This window comes from Panthera tigris, chromosome D2 (genome assembly GCF_018350195.1).
Source record: "Panthera tigris isolate Pti1 chromosome D2, P.tigris_Pti1_mat1.1, whole genome shotgun sequence".
NCBI lineage: Eukaryota > Metazoa > Chordata > Mammalia > Carnivora > Felidae > Panthera > Panthera tigris.
The window spans coordinates 74,822,463-74,842,041 of NC_056670.1; the positions used below are offsets into that span (position 1 = coordinate 74,822,463).

General features: G+C 54.7%; 1 protein-coding gene across 3 annotated transcripts in view; it reads left to right on the top strand.

Annotated features, from left to right (window-relative positions):
* Positions 1-19,579, top strand: part of GRK5 (G protein-coupled receptor kinase 5) — a 211,105-nt gene that overhangs the window by 170,936 nt on the left and 20,590 nt on the right. For all 3 annotated transcript variants that reach the window (XM_042960773.1, XM_042960775.1, XM_042960774.1), the window contains 3 exons: positions 12,572-12,672; positions 14,673-14,765; positions 19,403-19,466. In XM_042960773.1, the coding sequence (XP_042816707.1) occupies positions 12,572-12,672; positions 14,673-14,765; positions 19,403-19,466 (258 nt within the window). The remainder of the gene's footprint in view (positions 1-12,571; positions 12,673-14,672; positions 14,766-19,402; positions 19,467-19,579) is intronic.

A 19,579-nucleotide genomic window follows, 5' to 3' on the forward strand; every position in this document is an offset into this window, starting at 1 on the left:
GCACGCCAGCCCCTTCGGACCAGAGCACCACTCATGAGTTACCTGCATGCGGCTGCACTGACCCAGAGGACAGGGGGCTGGATTCAAACAACTCGCCAGGAAAAGTCACGCTTCTCTGGGTCCTGACAGCCAGTGTGTGCGGCCTGCGGGTAAACAGCACATCCTCCCCCATCCAATGCTTTGCGCCCACAGGTCATGACCGGGGATTATCAAATTGACAGAGCCCGGCTGGCCCCTCACTCCACGTCCAGACACGTTTCATTCTGTTAATTATCGTCTCTTGCTTTTGACGTAAAGAGTCAAGGCCTGGGTCAGGGTCACTCATGTATTTTCCTCTTTCTCATTAAATTGCCCAGCTCTCGGGGCCCCTGGCTAAATTCTGCCGATGTTTAAAAATGTCCTGTCTCTCTCTCTCTCCGTGACCCCTAAAAATCCTTCCTCCCGATTTCTGCAAAGCCACTTGAACAGCAAAGGAAATACAGGTCAAGCCCCTTTAAGCCCCAATCTGCTTTTCCGTTTTTGAAGGGTTGTGGCCATTTCTCAAGGGCTGTGTTTCTCCACTTTGCTGACCCAGGAGACGTGACACCTTGTGACTTGGGGCGTCCAGGTCAGCAGGGGCACTGTCCGAAAGGGTGGGAAGCCCGTTCAGAGGCAGCAGGCTTGCTCAGAGCACTTCCAGGCCTCACAGCCCTTCACTCAGTTGGTGACCTCTGTGAGTCTGCTGTTTGGGGTCCTCAAAGACAATGCTGCCATCTTAAATTCGTCCAGAAATTTTTGCCACAGGACAAGAATTGATTTTGTTTTTAAGCTTTTTTTATTTTTGAGAGAGAGAGAGAGAGAGAGAGAGCGAGAGAGAGAGCACATGCGAGCCCGAGATGGGGAGGGGCAGAGAGAGAGAGAGGGAAAGAGAATTCTAAGCAGGCTTCATACTCTCAGTGCAGAGCCTGATGCAGAGCTCGATCCCACAAACCATGAGATCATGACCTGAGCCAAAATCAAGAGTCAGATGCTTAACTGACTGAGCCACCCAGGCGCCCAAGAATGGATTCTTCTAGAGCGCTGGGCTTCTCACAGTACTTCAGTGTGCAAATGCCAGGACCTAAAAGCAGGAAAGGTCCTCCTCCTCATTGCTTAACCAAGCCCCCTGCATCCTCGGGGACTTAGTCAGACCTCACCGGTGATCAGCCTTGAAGCCACTTGTATCCTGATGATACTGCCTCTCTGAGCTCTTCTCCTGGGGGCTGAGAGGCTGCACCACGCTCTTAGTCTCTTAGCCATCCTTAGTCCCCAGCAGTCTTGAACTGCTTCCTGCCATTGGCCGAGTAAGTTGGTCTATGAGGTCCTTGGGATGCAACTCATGACCTGAGCTCAGAACAGACACTCAGGGAACCTATGTGGCTGACGGACTAATGCAGCTCAGACTCCAGCAGGAGAGGTGGGGAGCTCCTTGCTTCTGACTGTTCACAAGCACCTCCTCAGCTCTGCTTTCAAAGACAGCTCCCATCCCTTGCAGTGTCCTCCTGGCCTGGTGGGGTAACCAGCTATCTCCAGACTCACCTCCAAAGTGGTACAAGAGACTGTTCCTCGGGGGCGCCTGGGTGGCTCAGTCTGTTGAGTGTCTGACTTCAGCTCAGGTCACACTCACACTCCGTGAGTTCGAGCCCCGCGTCGGGCTCTGTGCCGACAGCTTGGAGCCTGGAGCCTGCTTCGTATTCTGTGTCTCCCCCTCTCTCTGCCCCTCCCCTGCTCATGCTGTGCCTCTCTCTGTCTCAAAAATAAATAAAAACATTAAAAAAAATTTTTAATAAATAAATAAATAAAGAGACTGTTACTCAAAGAATGAAGGAGATGGCCAGGGTTGTCCCGCGTATCTGCATCATAATGGGATCGTGGGCCTTACAGAGGATGCCAGGCTACTTCTCAACAATGTCAGGGTATTGCCTTCTGAACCTTCTCCCCTTTCCACGAGAAGCTCCAGGGAGCCCCGTGAGCTCCTCAGACTCTGGGTCTTTAGCTGTTCACCATGGAAAGACAAAGGTGAAGATCGGTCTCCTGAAGACTTGGTAGCAGACAGAAGGTGGACTCCTGGGTGTGTCTCCAGAGAAGGCCCCTGTGAGACAAAGTGCTGTCCATTGGAGATGAGGGAAGATCCAGGTGTTGTGGGGACTGAAGCTGAAATAACTTGGAGACGGTCCTCATTCCAAAAAGGAAGAGAAGATGAGGTGCAAAAGCATTTCCTGAGAATGAGAAAAGAAATCACAACAAATGACTGGAGCCTCGGAGACTCGGGCCCTTTTTATCCGAGATCTCAGTTTACCCAAAGTGAGTGAAGTGAGTATCTCAGTGCCTGTGCAGAAACGCTTCCCTCCCACCTAGAGCTCTCGGTGGCTCCCAGGACAGCAAGCAAAGGGCTCCACAGCTTAAGCTTTCTCTGCTTCAGGGAATCGCTTCTGACTGGAGACTGTGCCCACCCTGAAGGGAAGCGGTGAGCTCCCTTAGAACTCAAAAGGGGCACAATGGGACTTGTCGTTTTTTGGCTTCTACCCCCGGGACCTCTGGCCACCGGCTGCCTGTCCAGCCTGTGTCTCTGCCCAGTGGGGCTACATCTGGCACGGTGCTCGGGCCTTAAAGCCCACCAATCAGGCTGACCACGTGGACCCTCGGGGAGGCATTGGGGACGGTTCAGCTGAGAGCCGGAGGGTCCAGACATCAAGCCTTGAGTGGAGGGAGCCACAGCCCCACGGCGCTTTGCTCACGAGCATTTGTCTGGGCTGATTTATTTCTTCCCCCCGGTGGCCAAGAAAACAAAACCCTGACTTTGTCCTTCGGTTCTATTCTCATTTGGGGCTCGCGGATTGTGTCTGCTTCCCGGCCGTGGTCAGAGGGAGGAACTGCTCGACAGTGGCTTTTGCACATGGCACTGAAGGTTTTGATTAAAAAGGTGGGATAGTGGTGCTTTTTCTTCCTGCCAGCCGGACCTCACATCCACCCTCGAGTGAGGAAACTCTCTGTCCAAGGCTGCCGTTCAGGAAACTCCCTTCTTTGTCTTCTTGGTCAAGATTGTACAAGCAGGTTTCATTTCAAGCCAGGATTTGGGGTTAAAAGGAGCCCTGCCCCACCCGCCTCCTGCCAGTCCTGGTTCCCATCCCTAGAGTCAGGGGGGCTGGGCTGAGTTCACAGAGTTTAGAAGCAGCCGACTTGAGAGGTGACGGGGAAGGAAACGCAAGGAGAGAGGAAAGGTCTGGTGGCTCGGGTCGTGTTTGGGGGGTCCTCCCTGCCCTACCGCCTCATTTTACACGTCGTGAACTCGTCCGCGTTATTGGCGGCAAGCGGCAGATGCCTAACTCCCAGTTGCTCAAACAAAGGAGGAATTTATGGGGAGGGTGGGGATATGATGAAATGAAACCAGAGGGAGACACAGCTGTGCTTAGGCCGAGGGACCCGGGCACCGGGATCTGCCCCCGAGGGCAGCTCCCGGTTCTCCCCCAAGCCTCCAGCCCACAGTTTCTGCCCGAGGCAGGCGCTCCCAACCAGTTGTAACTAAGAACATCTCGAAGAACTCCAGCCTGGTTGTCGCAAAGGCAGGGTAGACCAGATGACCTCATAAGGGTATTACTACTTCTTCTTTTCTTTTTTTTAATTAAAAAAGAAATTTTTTTAATGTTTATTTACCTTTGAGAGAGAGAAAGAGACAGAGCACGAGCAGGGGAGGAGTAGAGAGAGAGGGAGGCACAGAATCCAAAGCAGGCTCCAGGCTCTGAGCTATCAGCACAGGGGCTTGAAGTCACGAGCCGTGAGATCATGACCTGAGTCCGAAGTCTGATGCTTAACCAACTGAGCCACCCAGGCGCCCCTCATGAGGGTACTTCTGATGGACAAGACAGCGTTGCTCTCTGCTTCCCTCTTCCCTGCTATAAATGTGAATGTACGCACACACATTTATTCAACAGATACATTGAGTACTATTGTGTGCCATCATCAGTTCATTTCAGCAGAGCAGAGCAGAGAGATAAACAGGTTTTGGAGGCAGCCAGGCCTGGATTTGAGTCTCAGGCCCACCTTTTGCCAACTATTCCGTCTAGGAGCATGTAGGGGGTACTAGATGCCCATCTAGTATTCTGATTCTGGTAAGACAGGAATGACCAACTTCCCTGCCCTTCAAAGAGCTGTCTGTGGCTCGGTTTCCATGTCTACAACCCCGGAACAACAAGCCCCACCAAATGGCATTGTTCTGGGGAGTAACAGAAGTATAAATCTGTGGGAAAACTCACACCGAGGGGCCGTAGCTATCAGGCCGGCCCCCCTTGCAGGCACCCACACCGCCTCTGGCCCTGGCCCTGCTGGAGGCCTGGCTCCTACCCCTGCCCCCGCCCACAGCCAGGCCCTGGCAGCTCCGTGCGCAGGGCTTCCCGAGGCTGACGCAGATCCCCTCGGGAAGGTCAAGGGGTGGCCAGGGTACGGCTGTGGGCGCACCCTTCCCCTGTTCCCTTCCTGGAGGAGAAATGGGAAATGGGGGTCGCCCCCCAAGAAACAGCTGTCTGCACCCTGGAATGGGCCAGACAGGCAGACCTCTCAGCAGCCCTTTCTGGAAGGCAGGGGGCCCTCCAGATGCCCTTTCCCACTCAGCTTTTCCTGAAAGCGGAGCCCGTCCACACTGGGAAATTGCAAATAGTTTACATGGGGAATGTCAGCTGCCCACATATGAAAATATACACATCATTAAGCCCTAAGTGCTTGCGTCTGGAGATAGAGCGGACAGTCTCCTGGGCTGACCTTTTGTTCACTGATGCAACCACGGCTAATGAGCACGGAGCTCCTCGGTGGGATGTTTTCATATGTTGAAGCGAAGCATATGTTGGCTATTAGCCTGTGTGTGTGTGTGTGTGTGTGTGTGTGTGTGTGTGCATGCACGCGTGTGTGCACACACACACACACGAGCACGTGTCTGTGTGGTACGAACAACACTGTACAAATAGTGTTTACCCAAACATGCAGAGTCCATTTATCTCATTATCTAGCCCCCATGGACCTCTAAGACCAAAGTCACATCCTTCTCACAATGGCATTCTTGGAGGACATGGTGGTGTTTAGGAATAAGGCTCTTTGACCGGATTACCTGGCTTTGAATCCTGTCTTTGCTCCCATGCTAGCTGTGTGACCTTGGACGAGCTATTTCACTTCTCTGAGCCTATTTATGCATCTGTAAAATGGAGATTGTAATAATTAAAACGTACCTTGAGGGAATTTAGAACGATAACCCCATGTAAAGCTTCTAGGACTTAACATATAGTAGGTGCTCGGGAAATAGCAGTGGTGATGATGGTGACACTTCTTACTGGGAGCTGGGATTGGGTGGAAGATCTCTCCTGCTCAGAAAATCAACTTGGATGAGGTTGTATTGGAAGTGGGTCCTGAAGACTGGGTGGAATTTGGACATGTCCTGATGGGGCAGGAAGGGCTTCTTCCAAGGGAATGAGCAAAGGTCCAGCAGTTAGAAAGCGAGAGCTTGCCCAGGAAGCGATGCATATGGGGTGAGCATCCATGAGCCAAAGGCAGGAAGGGGAAGCAGGTCAAGAAGGGCGTTTGGGTTCAGGACCAAGAAGGCAGTGGGCTCTGTCCTGTGGGGTGGAGACCATCTCTCCTGTGTGGTATGGAAAAACTCCCTTGGGGACCATTGTGTCAATGCTGGAGCAGGCGGTAGCAGGTGCGAGAAGAGAATTCTTGAATGCAGGGCAGTGAGGTGGGGGATGGAGAGGAGGGGTGGGTGAGAGAGATACCAGGGCTGGCATTGCTGTATGTGCATGTCCCCTCTGTGAGGTGAGGGACAAGCTGGATCTCAGTGGGTCCAACGAGACCAAAGCTATGCCCTTCCCCTAGAGCTGGCTCGGGACACCTGGTTTAGAGCCAGTGCAGCTCAGATCCACTCAGTCCGCTCAGATCTGCCATAGAGGACCTCCAGGTGTTACTGCTGGCTGTGCCATGGGCCACAGTATGACCTTGGAGGGGTCTCCTTCCTTCTTGGTCCCTTGTCTTGTTAACACATCTATGCTATGAGAGGCTTGAACCAGCTAGACTCTGACAGGTCTTTCCAGGAAAGCCCTCTGTGATCACTTCCTCCTGTTCCACCTTGGGTCCTGAATCTGTGAACAGTGCAGGGCATGTGTTTCCAGAAGGCTCTGAGGGTGACCCCAGGGGCACTTCAGGATTATTGGCAACTACTAAGGAGGTAGGGGAGGTAGTTCTGAAGGGCTTTTCACAGCCCAACCATGCCTCCATCCCTGGCTGCCTCCAGAGACACCAGCCACATACAACTGGTCCCCTTTCTCACGTCTTTACACAAGAGACTTTGAAGCTGGGGGATGCTTCAGGAACAAGGTTTTCAGACACGCGGAGTTCCTCACTCATGCGGGAAATGACATCCCTTCGTGTTGCCAGTTGTCACGATGCAGGGGGAGACAGCAGTGCCCAGGGGGAGCAGGTGCAGCCGCTGGGGCAGCCGATGGCAGGGCCCTCAGGATGCCACCCTCGGGCTAACGATTCAGCAGTCCGCGAGAAACAGCCTCGCGGAGACGGCAGTGTGCCATCAGCGTCAGCTCTTCCTGCTTTTTTAACATCTTCTAGATGAGTTCTCCTCACCCGGCGCGCCCCCTCCCTGCTTTCTGCGGCCTCCTGGCCCTTGTCCGTGCCGTGCCAGCCTCCTCCACCTGCGTAAACCCGGCCTCTCCCTCAAGGTCCAGCTCTCGCCTTCCCTCCCCGGGGCTCCCTCCCGGGCCGATTTCTCATTTTCCCCCTCAACCGTTCCGGCAAGGGCTGCACGCCTCACGTCTGAGATGAATCACTGGGTAATTATTTCAGGTGTGCCATCTGGCCTCCCTCTTCGGAGGCCGGGGAGGCTGGGCCCCCCGCGGGGTGAGTGCGCAGGGAAGCGCGCAGCGAGGGGCTCCGTGGCGCCACCGTGTGGGCGGACTCCTGGGCGGGCCGAGGCTGAAGGACCTGGCTGTGGAAGCAGAGCTGGGGTTGGGCTGCCCTGAGACTTCAGCACCTCTCTGTGAAGTCACTGAGATAGGTGTTGGCGCCCCCCAGGAGGCAGATCCTTGGGTGCGGTGGGTGATCAGCGGCTGCTTCCTGCACCTAGTACTGAGTAAAGCACCCTGGGGTGGCTTCCTGCCGAGGCCAGGCCCCTGCATTCCCCACCACCATCTGTCCCTCTCTAGCCCTGCCTCAGTCCCCGAAACGCCCGGATTGTCCTGCTTCGGGTGTCACACAGAAGGCCCTTAGGAAGCTGCAGTTATGACCTGGGAGGGTGGACCCCTGAGCAATCACAGCGCCCAGTGGCCCTGGGGTAGTTCTAGACTTCCCGCGGGTATTTTGTTAGCCGGAAGTCACCCAAACCAAGTGTGGAGCGGGGGTGGGGGGTGGGGTCTACAAATGCAGCTTCAGGCCAAGTCCTCAGCTCTTCCACCCCCACCCCCACCCCCTCCATCCTTCCCCTTACAACCTTCTCTTTAGAAACCCTGAGGCCTCCGGGGCATTGATTCGTTACTGGTTACTGGTCATCAGTACTGTGCCTCAGTGTTGCAGAGGCTACTCTGGATGGAGCAGAGGGTAAGAGGAGTCTAGCTTGGGCCACCTGTCAGAATTTAGGGTCACGGGCAACAGTAGAGGCAGCGTGACGGCACAGAGCACTCAGCCAGGGTGGGAACAAAGGGGAGGAGAGGGACCCACGGGACAGTGATGGTGCGAAGCCCACTGGCCCCATTCACCCCCTTCAAGGGTCTTCCCTCCCCGTGTTCAAAGCGGCAGGAGGGGCTCTGCTCACTCTGCTGTGGTGCCCAGAAAAACACCCATGCGGCCTCCACCTCTTGCTGCCTGAGAAGGTGGGTTCTGATTAGCGCGGACGGCAGGAGCTGCCCGTATCCCCAGAACCCGTGGCGTAAGCATTGGGAATGGCAGAGAGTGAGTCTGGGCCACCAGGGCAGGAGGTAAGAGGGAGCAGATATTCTGAGGGATTCGGAGGGGCAGTTACCGCCCAGCACACACGTGCCAAGTCTGTCCGGCCAGCTGCGGTGCTGGCAGCCGGTCCCCAGCCAAGAGGGGCCCAAGTTCCTCTGGTACCGGAGATAGATTCAAGGTCAATTTCTCACTCCAAAGGAGGTGGAGCAGGTTCTTTCCCCTGGGGGCGAGGGGGGCTCTTATCCAGAGGCACAGAGTCACGGAGAGTGGATAAAGCACACCCAAGGTTTAATGCCCCCTCTCTTCGCCAGCAGCTTTGGGGGAAAACAGTGGGGAGGAGCCTTAGCCAACGAGGGGAGCATAGTACAGATTCTCTTGCTCTGGTTGTGATTTCAGGGGCAGGACAGGTGCCCCGTGCAGCTTACAGTTCCTGAAGGAAGCTGAGTTCTTTCTTGTCAGTTGTGGGGCGGGGGGCAGAGGGGGGGGGATGGAGAGCAGCCCCTGGCAAGCATAGCCATGTCCCCAAGGCATGTCTTGCGGTTTTAAGCTGTCCTAGGAGTTGGCCATGGAGCACTCCTTAAGAGCAGCTGGGGGTCATCCTGACTGTCATCAGAGTGGGCTTTCTGGCAGGGCTGGGCATACGATCACATGGCGGTTGGCCAGCTGGTTAGCTTCAGTGCCCAAGACCATCAGGAGGCCAGGCATTCATGACAGGGCCTCCAGCAGAGAAACCCTGTCCCTAATTCCTTCTTCCTGTCCTCCGAAGATGTACCACCAAGAGCTAATTCCACACCTTTCGCAGGAAACTTGAGGCCTAGATTCACACTGCTGTGTTACAAATCAAGGCTTGCTGGCTGGAGCTACTTGAGGAGACCATCTGGTGACCAAAGAAATAAAGCGTCACTTCAAAGTACTACTGGCCCCAGGGGACCTTTTAGCAGAGACCTCCATTAGACCTGCTCTCCTGGCCGCTTTCCGCCCTGCAAATATCTAAGGACCATAGGGCCTTTTCTGTTTGATTAGAAATTAGGGGGACACCTTTGATATGGAGGAGGATGGCTCCCACCCTTCTCCCCGCCCTGACCTCTGCTTCATCCCAGAGGGACAGTTCCTGCTAGAAAGGGCCACACTGCTAGCCGTAGTCCCCCTGCATCCCTGAGCCTTCTCGCGGTGAGGGTGACATTCCTGTCCAGAGCCCGCCTGGCCTGAAGGATTCACCCCTCCCTTCCCTGGCCCCCCTCAAAGCCTCCTGGGACCAGAAGGGATTAGCTTCCTGGAATGAGATCTGAAACTGTGGAATTCTGTCTTCAAGCCACAGGGGGTGGATTGGGCTGTGGTTGCTCTGGGTGCCTGGGGGCGCTTTGTCTTATGGGGTGTGTTAGACCTTGCCTGTGGACTGGGGAGAGCCTTCCTAATGTGTCTCCCTTGGAAACTGACTTCTCTGACCTGGAGGGGAAGGACCGATACCCTCCGATTCTACTGATGCAGGTTGCAAATGTCCCACTGAAATGTCCCCTAGGTGTCACTCTCCTGGTGGGTTTGGGTTTCGGCTCCCAGCTTAAACTGGCCAACAGCTTCTGATTCCCTTACTGGCAGAGGTGTTAGTCCCTGGAGTCACTTGAAAGGAGGGTTGGTGGGAATCACTTAATCTCTTCATGTTGAGCCAGAGACTGAGTTTAAACCCATGGTCGTTAAACCTACTCATTAACTCCTATTGGGGCTTTGGCCGTGGGCAGCGTCCCCAGAGAGAGAGAGAGTAGTGTGACTTCACACACACAGCTGGGTCACCCCTAGACCCTGCACGGCCCCTCCCATCTGCTTAGGAAGGAAGCAGAGTGCGGTCATCCAGGCATGTGGAAAGATCCATGAGGAGTGGGAGGTCTGAGCCCAAACTCTGCTTGGTCTCTCACCCTGTCTTCCATGAAGCCTTTCCTTGATGACCTCGCCCCTTAATGATCTCCTTCTCTGAGCTCAGGAACTCGTTGCCCTGAGCCGTATCATCCTCCATTTCAGTTCTTCCTGCCTCTGCTGGAGGGCTGCACAGTGCCCTGCTCATCCTGAGGGCTAAGGGACTCCTGGGAGACGGGGGAGTGAGTGGGAGGAGCACAGGGGGCCCAGACATCCCCCCACCTTCAACCACACTCGCTGTAGACCCACCCACCCAACCTGTGTTCAGATCGCCTGTCTGCCACTTATTGGCTGGGTGACCTTGGGCAAGTGACTTAACCTTTCTGAACCTCAGCTTGCTCATCTGTGAGATGAGCATTATAATAGTATTTACCTCACAGAGTCTTAACAGAGATTAGATGAAATAATGCATAAAGGTATTTCTCACAGTGCCCGACCAGAGTTGGCTTTCAGTGGAGGCAAACCAGGGCTACCCGTTAAGTTATTTCCACTGATTTTAGATACTGGATCTGTAGATAAATTTCATGTGGAAGAGGAAAAACGACGTTTGCTAGTAAAAAAGAAAAAAAAAAAGTTTGAGAGCCATTGAGTTCAATCAGCCCCTTTTATATACATCACCACAGATGCCCAGAGAGAACTTCCCCGTTAGGGTATTGCCTGATTTCTGTGTTTTCTGTCTTTACTGGAGAAAAAGTGATTTATAGTCGAGGGCTACCCTGGCTTCACCTTTTAACACCCTCATAATGTGCCCGACACCAGCTTCAGCCACTGCTGGTGAGGGTGGATCCTCCCTGGGCGGAGTCTGGTGACAAGACAGGGGCAGAGTGGACTGCATGCAGGTGGGCAACTCAGGTGCCTCTTCTGAGATCCAGGAAATGGTGGTTTCCCCCCATGACCATCCCGCCCAGCATCTCCGACTCCTCCCAGATTCGAGTCGCATCCTGGCACAATACCTTGTTTCACGTGATGTAGTGGGGACACCAGCCCTGCGCCGGGCCCTTCAAACCAAGGCTGCCCAGCCATCAGCTCTCTTGAAGCAAATTTGCCTGTGGCCTCTGGGTTTTGTTTTAGGATCCGATTGCTCTGAAGTAGCCCAGAGTTACTGATCCCCAAGAGATTCAGCTGCCAGAATTCCCAAGAAAGTTCCCCGAGTCTTAGATGCAGCCCTCCCCGCCCCCCCCCCCAACTATCAATTCCTGAATCTTGAAAGACCCACAGAGCATCTCTGCAGCAGCCCTTTCCTGTAACAGAGGAGGAGACAGAGGCACAAAATGGCCAATGGCAGAGGGTGGACCGGTGTGTGGGGCTCCCATTTCTCTGTCTTGGGCTCCTTGTGCAACATCGAGCATCATTTCCGCAAAACGAGCATCAGAAGCCAATACACTACAGGCTGCTTTTCTGCAGTTCCACTTTTCAACATTTTTAGCTGGGGAGGGAGGTATGGCCAGGGACAGAAGGGGAGGCAAGGTGGGAGAGAACCACAACCACCCAGGACTGGTGATGGCAAACAAGCCTGCTGTGTGGTGTAATTGGGTGCGCCCACGGCATTTGCCATCACTGCGGCCACCCCCCCCCCAACATCTAAGGCTCCCCCATATAGGGGCCCTCCTCCAGAGGGGGCAGGACCTAGAAGAGAAGAAGGAACTCAGGAATGTGGGCTTTCAGAGGCTTGATGAATAGAAAATGAGCCACTGATTTCATTCATCAGGACCCCTTACTGCCAGCGCCCCTCACATGGACCCCCCCACACACACACACACAGACACTGCCCAGTGGGCTTAGCAGGGAAATCAGCTCCATAGTCGCATTTCAGTAGCTGAAAGGAGAAAGCAGGCCTTTCCAATTTCAGCATCTTTGGGGGAGAAAGATGTATTTACCTCCCCTCTGTCTGAGCCCACTCCTGGCAATTTTCTCAAATATCCCTGCCATTTGTTAAAAACCCAGCTTGTGGCCCAGCTGGTGCACGAACAGCTGATGGAGGGTGAATGGTCGTGGGAAGAGGGAAGGTGAGGCCGCCTTCTGGTGGGCCCAGCACCTTCCCAGAGCTGACCGCTGCTCTTGGGTGCAGAAACTCTCAGAACTGTCCTTTCAAGCTGAAACGCTGAGGCCACACACAGCTTCACCTGGAAGGAGAAGGAAATGACGGCAGTGATGTTTATTGCAAATTCTCCACCAGGTGTCACATCTGGGCCACATGCCGGACCCAGAGGTTTCACTGATTCTCTTGGGGAGACACTCTTATTCCTGATAATCTTCCCGATAACAGGGGGCTGAGTCCAGACCAAGGTCCCACAGCTACAAGTGGCAGATCTGGGATCCGAACCCCCGTCTGTTAGTTGTAGCTGTGCCCGCCGAGCACCCTTACCCTGGCGCTGTCCTTTTGCTGGCCCTTCTGCCATTCCAGACCCTGTCACAGAGGCCCTGAGGGCTGGGCAGGTGTTCCCCTTGCCTGCTGAGCAGACAGGCCCAGCACGGGCAGGGGTCATCAGCAAGGTCACAGGGGGCTCCCCGACCAGCCAGGCCTCGTTGCACAGCCCCGTAACCACGAGCTCTCACACATCTCGTTTGAGTCTGACCACAAGCCCGGGACACAGGGACATCATTATCCGTGTTCTGCAGAGGAGCCAAGTGACCACGCTGCACGTGGCCCAGGGCCAGGTGGCGCTCCGCTCCTGCCCCTCACTGACGCCCCACTCTTCTCTTCCTCCAGTCCCCAGTCTTCATAGCCCAAGTTGGCCAGGACCTGGTCTCCCAGACGGAGGAGAGGCTCCTACAGAGGCCCTGCAAGGAAGTCTTTTCTGCCTGTGCACAGTAAGTGCTCGCTCCCTCCCCAGACCGAGCATCGGGGCCCTTCAGCCTCCTCTGGGCAGCCACACAGCCTCCCCCCCGCCACCGACAGAGCCTGCCTCTCCCCCACACCTGGCGTGCTGGGCACCAGGGCAGGGCTTCAGTGCCCGGGGGCCCCAGCCAAGCCACCCAGCTGTTTGTATACTTCTTATGAAGGGAAAAGATACCAAAGATCCAAGTCCAAAGAAAACATCTGCCTCAAAGGGTGTTGAAAGCAAGTGGTCTCCAGGCTGTTGAGACAGAGGAATGTGTAAAAACTTGACCCCGTCTGGGTGGTTTGGAAGTCCTTCCCGGCCCCCAACCCCCACTGCTGCCACCAACCAGAGCTGGGTGGTGCTGCTGCAGGAAGGGGGGCTACAGGCCGCCTTCTCAGTCACCCCATCACCTTGTCTGCAGGCCATACAGCGATCCTGATGCAATAGCAGACAAATCGGTGTATGTGCTGTTGGCCAGGCACCAGTGAAGTCCCCACTGGTCCCTCACACACATACTATGAAGGCCTGAGCCACTAGGCACACACACGTTCATGTGTCCACATGTGTACCCTTCCATATAAGCCAGTATGTGCACCAAAATCTTCTGGAGCCTCATCACCTCTGGATGAGTCTGGGGACTTGCTGTGCGCCCTTGGTCACCCTTTGTACCACAGACAACCAGGCATCTGCTGTGTGTCTGACGCCTAGCACAGGGGATACCATGGTGAGCAAGAACCCAGTCCCAGCTTTCAGGAAGCTTACAGCCAGGCAGGAAAACCAGTGCCCCTGTGCACTGTGGGAAGAGCCGGGAGCACCATCATGAGAATGGACATTTGGGGAGGGCCAGCTGGGGACCCAGCCCTGGTAGGTGCCAGGGACAGACCCCCCATAAGCAGAAACAAACGTGGTTGCTGCCCTCTTGGAGCTGGCTGAGGGTTAGATCTGACAGTGGGTGAGGTCCCTGGGCTGTCACTGTGACCCCGAGGGAGTGGACAACCTGGTCCCCTACACTAGCCCCTGCTGTCATGTCTGGCGGGACACAGTGTCCCACATGCCTCTACTGTATATGCCCCGCACTGTACCCCCCCCCCCGGCCCCCGCAGCCATCTGCAGGTCCCAAGTGCTTGGGCTACACTTGGTCAGCATTGCCACTTTTTTTTTTTTTTTTTAATTTGAGGGAGAGAGGGAGAGAGAAAGAGAGAGCCCAGGCTACACACGCCAGTAGAGGAGAGGGGGAAAGAGAGTCTCTGAGCGCAATGCAAGTCTCCATCCCGTGACCCTGGGATCATGACCTGAGCTGAAATCCAGAGTCAGACGCTCAACTGGCTGAGCCACCCAGGCATCCCAGCGTTGCCACTTTTTAAAGGGAAGAAGCACATCCATCCCTGCCTGCAGCCAGTTTCAGAACCCTCCCTCCAGGCCTGGCCCAGAGCAGGCGACCAGGAAATTCGGCTGTGGAGATGGAAGCTTCCCAGGGGCTTCACTGGTCCTGGACCAGATCCAGAGCCTGGGATCTCAGGGGCTGCATCCCTGCTCTGCCCCTACCCCCCACACACCCCTGCACCCCGTTAAGTACTCCTCTGTCCTCATTGCAGCTCAAGAGTCCCTTCTTGGGGTGCCTGGGTGGCTCAGTCAGTCGGTTGAGCATCCGACTCTTGATTTCAGCTCAGGTCATGATTACATGGCTGGGGGTGGAGGGTGGACCTCACTTAACCCTCTCTCATGAGCACATGCCTCTGCAGCGGTTTATTAGATGTTTGTTACTTGCTGGTTGTGTCCCAAATCGCGATGCCAACTTCGTGCTCACGGCTGTACCCCATGCCTAGAGCAGTGCTGTGGCAGGTACCCAGTTAGGGTTTGTAAGATCAGCCCATCACTTTGGCAGGATGCTGGGCCTCTGAGGCTGGTGGTTAACCTGCTGGATATATGGCTCCGTCCGTCTGCTTAAGGTCAGGATTATAAAATGTTTGTTGGTTCCCTCCGAGCTAGGTCTGTCCACGACTACCTGAAGGGCGAACCATTCCATGAGTATCTGGACAGCATGTATTTTGATCGCTTTCTCCAGTGGAAGTGGTTGGAAAGGTGAGTGCTCCCCTTGTACACCCACCTACAAGTGTGTGCCAGGGTGTGGGGGGCAGGGGGCGAGAGTACATGCCTGTCACCTGAAAACCCACATACAAATCCGTTACCTCCATGGGTCCATGGTTCAAATAAAATTAGCCATCCTCCTCCCGTTGCTGAAGTTCTTGGCTATTCTTCTAGAAACGCTCTGTTCTTATTAAAGTGTACACGCGATTCACACCCTCATACATGCATACATACTTATCCTTATTTTTTTGGTTCACTGTCTTTGGGAATTCTTCCTCTGCCAGTGAATAAAGAGCTGCCATATTTTTGAGCAAATTGCACATCCCTTATTTAGCCCAATCCCCTGTTGATGGACATGGAGGTTGCTCTCAATTTTATGTACCATCTTCCCTAAATAATGAATAGCTTTATACATATGTCTTCCTGCCCTTTCGCAAGTACGTCCATAGAAATCTCTAGCAGAGGAATGTCTGGTCACAAAGCACTGCTTTTAAACCACGAGGGACTGCTAGATTGCCCTCCCAACAGCTGCCCCCATCTCCAGTCCCAACAGTGCCCCAGTGCCCTCTTCCCTCTCAGCTTCATTAACACCAGTCTCGTGCCTTCTCATGTGAGCATCGGGCTTTCCCTCTTGTTTATGTTTTCATCTCTGATAACGGGTGAGACCAAGCATCTTTTCCTGTTTTACTTGCTGCCTTTCTGCTGCAAAGTGCTCTCGCAGACATGGTGGTGGCTTGGCCTGACAGCTGCGGCCTCCATGTGACCGATGAGGAGGGAGACCCACAGAGAGGGCGTGGTTGGCCTAGTCACACAGCAGGCGAGCAGTGCAGCCGAGGGGGACCCCCAGCACCAGGCTCTGCCTACCATACTTTTGCAGGATTTGCAGAACGGGGCGATGCCTATGTTGTATCCGTGCTGGGCTCAGCTGCGGGACGAGGGTGGGAGCATCCCCTCCCACAGCCCAGGGTTCCCTGTGCCAGAGTTCCAACACTCATGGGTATCTGGGCACATTTTGGTTAGAAGGCAAGGAGCCATCTTGCTTCTGTGTGTCACCACCTTTGCTGGCCAAGTGCCCTGCAGACTCTGAGGAAGCCGCAGGACAGGAACGCCCTAGAAACCCCATTCATGACCCTTCCCTTCCCACTTCAGGAAGCCCAGAGGAAAACACCCTGTTCTGTACCACTGGGGGGGGGGGCATTTCTTTCCACCCCCACTGGTGGGAATTGACAGTGGAACAGGGGACAGTCTTCTCTGTTGGCCACTCACTGCCACTGGCCCTCTCGCACTTGCACATCATGGCTCCAGGAGAGCCAGAGAAGTGAGGGGTCAGTGCAGACATCCTGCTGAGGGCCCCAGAGCCACAGTCTGGGTCTGAGTCCCGGCTCGACCGTCTCCAGAGGGACCTCAGGAAGGGTTGCTCACCTCTCCCCGCCTCAGTCTCCTTATCCGAAAAATGGGGATAATAATAGTGCCTGCCTTTGTAGGCTTGGGTGGGGATGAGATGAACTAAGCATAGCCCACGCCTAGAATAAGGCAAGTGCTCCAGAAAGGTCAGCCGTCTGGCCCCAGGAAGTCAAACTGCTGGATACAGTTGTTGTGGTTGCCGTTGAGGTCATCAGTGTCGCTGTGTCTGTCATCCTCAAGCTTCTGATATGGGAAGGAACAGCTGGCCCTTGTGTTTCTGATGATCACAGGAAAGTCTGGTGGGGACGTAGTCATCGTGCCCCCTTGCCCCGCCCCAGAGCCCTAGGCTGTGTGCCACACGACCCGATCTGTACCCGCCTTCCCAGGGTGGCAGTGTGGGTGTGTCGAGACGTGGGGTGTGGGCTCTGCGACATCCTTCTTGGGATCCCGGCTTCGACACCACCACCACCCCCCTCATGACCTGGGGCAACTCACTTCCCTTCTCAGAGCCTCGGCATTCTCGCCTGCAGAAGGGGGACAGTCCCACCTCCTGAGGCAGGCGTGAGGATCACATTAGTGTGCATGCAAGGTGCTTCAAGCAGTGGGGACTGTTGCCATAAAGACCCCCAGAGGAGACATGTCCTTTATTCCTGGAGTTTTAGTAGGGATGGCTGACTACATCAGCCTACAAAGCTGCCTTTTCAGTATCTCCATTTTACTGAAGACACGAGCCTCAGAGAGGTTGATCGATTGACCCTGGCTCGCACGCAAGGGCCTGGCACGGCTGGAACCTGAACCCAAGGTTCTTGATCCAGTCCTTCACCCAGTCCTCACTCCACCCAGCACTCTGTTCCAATAGAATCCTTTAGCTGTGGCCACTGGCTTGCATTTTACTTGTCTGTACTGAACACTCGAAATGGGGAAACAGACTTTTTGAATCCGTGCGCTGGCTGCAAAGAAGTCAGGCCCTTTTGTGGGCGTTAAGTTGTTGAAGCCGGTAGGGCAGGACTGGCCTAGAAATGCCCCAAGTGACTGACAACAGCCTGCTTCCTCCCTTCCTTTTTTTTTTTTTTTTTTTTTCCCTAACAAGATCATGGCCTGTTGGTGCTGCCCTGTTGAAATATTAAAGGGATTTTTTTTTTCCCTCCCAAGGTTAACCAAGAAATTCCTCGGAAATTGTATTACACTCATTTCCCCTAGCAGAGGAGCTCTGTGGTAATGTCGACCGACTGTTTGTTCTCCATGTATCGTAAACTGTTAGGCCCGGGCGCCTTCATGTGGTTTCGAGGGCGGCTGTGGAAAGGCTTCCCAGGGCCACATGGCGGGTGCAGCCGTATGGCAGGCCTCGCTGCAGCCCGTTTGCTCGCGTGCAGAAGGACATGGGGCCGGGGAGAGCCCTGCGGAGGGGTGGCCCTGTGCTCCCAGAGGGGTCGGGCCCCGCTTCCTAAAGAAACAGAAGAGACAGCGGGTCAGGGCGCGTGAACTCCAGGCAGAGCCCTGGCATCTCAGGACTGTCCTGAGAGAAGTGTGGTGCCCAGGACCTGAAATCCAAATCCTCCTCGGGACCCAGCAGCCGGAAAGGTTTCCACAGAAGCTTCATTCAGGAGCTGCTGGGTGAGCAGAGGCTCACTGGTCTTTCCCAAGCTGACCCAATTATTTGGGCCAATTCAGTCACACCCCGGCCTCTGCCCTGGTCCGGCCTCTGGGGTGGGGTCGGATGCTCAGAAATAGTCCTGGAGCTCCAAGAGCTAAGTTCAGCATCCTAAAAGTGGGTTGTTCTTTAGCCGCTCATGGTCCAAGGACACTCAGGTTTTTCCATATCTTCGCCGTTGTGAATAATGCTGCCGGGAGCACGGGAGGGAAAGTGTGGCAAATACATACAACGGAATATTATTCAGCCTTCAAAGCGAAGGAAATCCTGCCATTTATGGTAACAGGGCGGGGGGGGGGGGATACCCGGAGGACATTACACCAAGTGAAATAAGGCAGACACAGACAAATACTGCCTGATCTCACTTATATGTGGAATCTAAAATAACGTCAGAGTCCTAGAGGCAGAGTAGACTGGTGGTTGCCAGGGGCTGGGGGTGGGGGAAATGGGGAGACATGTAGGTCAAGGGGTATAAAGTTTCAGTTCATCGTGCAAGATGAATACGCTCCAGAGATCTGACGTACAGCGAAGTAACACTAGTTAATGGTACTGTATTGTGTGCTTGAAATTTGCTGAGATGGTAAATCTTAAGTGTTCTCACCAGGGAGAGAGAGCGAGAGAGGAAGAGAAAAAACGGTAACTATGTGAGGTGCCAGAACGTTGGTTAGCTTGATCATGGTGATCGTTTCACATGTACATGCATCGTTTGTGTACGTGCATCAAAACACCAAGTTGCATGCCGTTTGTCAGTTATACCTCAGAAAAGCTGGGGTGGCGGGGCGAAAGGAAGCTGGTTGTTTTTAACCAAACAGGCCAGTGATGAAAAAGCCCAAGCTGTCTGCACCATAGGGTTCTTTGAGGCAATTTTAGATGACTGATTATTTACTCTGTGAAGTCCCACCCTGGCCTCATAGAGGGCCTGCCTGATTAGACATCATAAATGGCCTCAGCTAATTAAAATGGGGGGTCAGGAGACACAAAGCGATGATTACTTCATAAATCCCGCTTTGGGCAGACAGGACCGTCTAGTGTTCTGGAGCTCAGGGGGAAATGTGATAAAGGGACCCTCGGGGGTGGAAAGGCTGGGGACCGGTGGTAAAGGATGACCAGCAGCCTTTCTCCCTGGGGACCGGAGGTGGGCAGGTGGGCGAGATGTGCAGGTGTGGGGAGGACTGCTGTGCCCTCCCTGGGACACTGAACCTCTGTGGCTCCTGGGCCCCTCCCTTCTCCCTGCAGAGAACACAGCTTCTTTCTGAGCTTAGCCACCTGATTTTCACTGGGGAGAGAGAGGGGAACCACACGGAAAGTGTGGTGAAGCAGCTTTAGCGCACATCTCCAGGCCTCCACTCTTCCCTCCAAGCCGGCGAGGACTGGCAGGTGTCCCAAGCCGCAGGGGGCCGAGGGCGGGTGGCCGGGGATGTGAACACCCAGCCGCGGAGCCGGTCCTCGGGGGTCCCACCCACAGGGAGGATTCCTGGCTCGGTCGGGAAGTTGTGCGATGCTGCTGCTGTTGATTTCTTGTGGATTCTGCATCTCCGCAGCCTGAGACCCATGTTGGATTCTTGCTTTTTTCCAGGCAACCGGTGACCAAGAACACTTTCCGGCAGTACCGAGTGCTGGGAAAAGGGGGCTTTGGGGAGGTGAGTGAACGTCCACGTCTTTGGAAGTTCCCAGACTCTGTCACTGTTTTTGTCCCTTCCGGAGGCACCTACAGTGCCCTGCGCCCCCTGGTGGAGAGGGAGGTGGGGCGTAG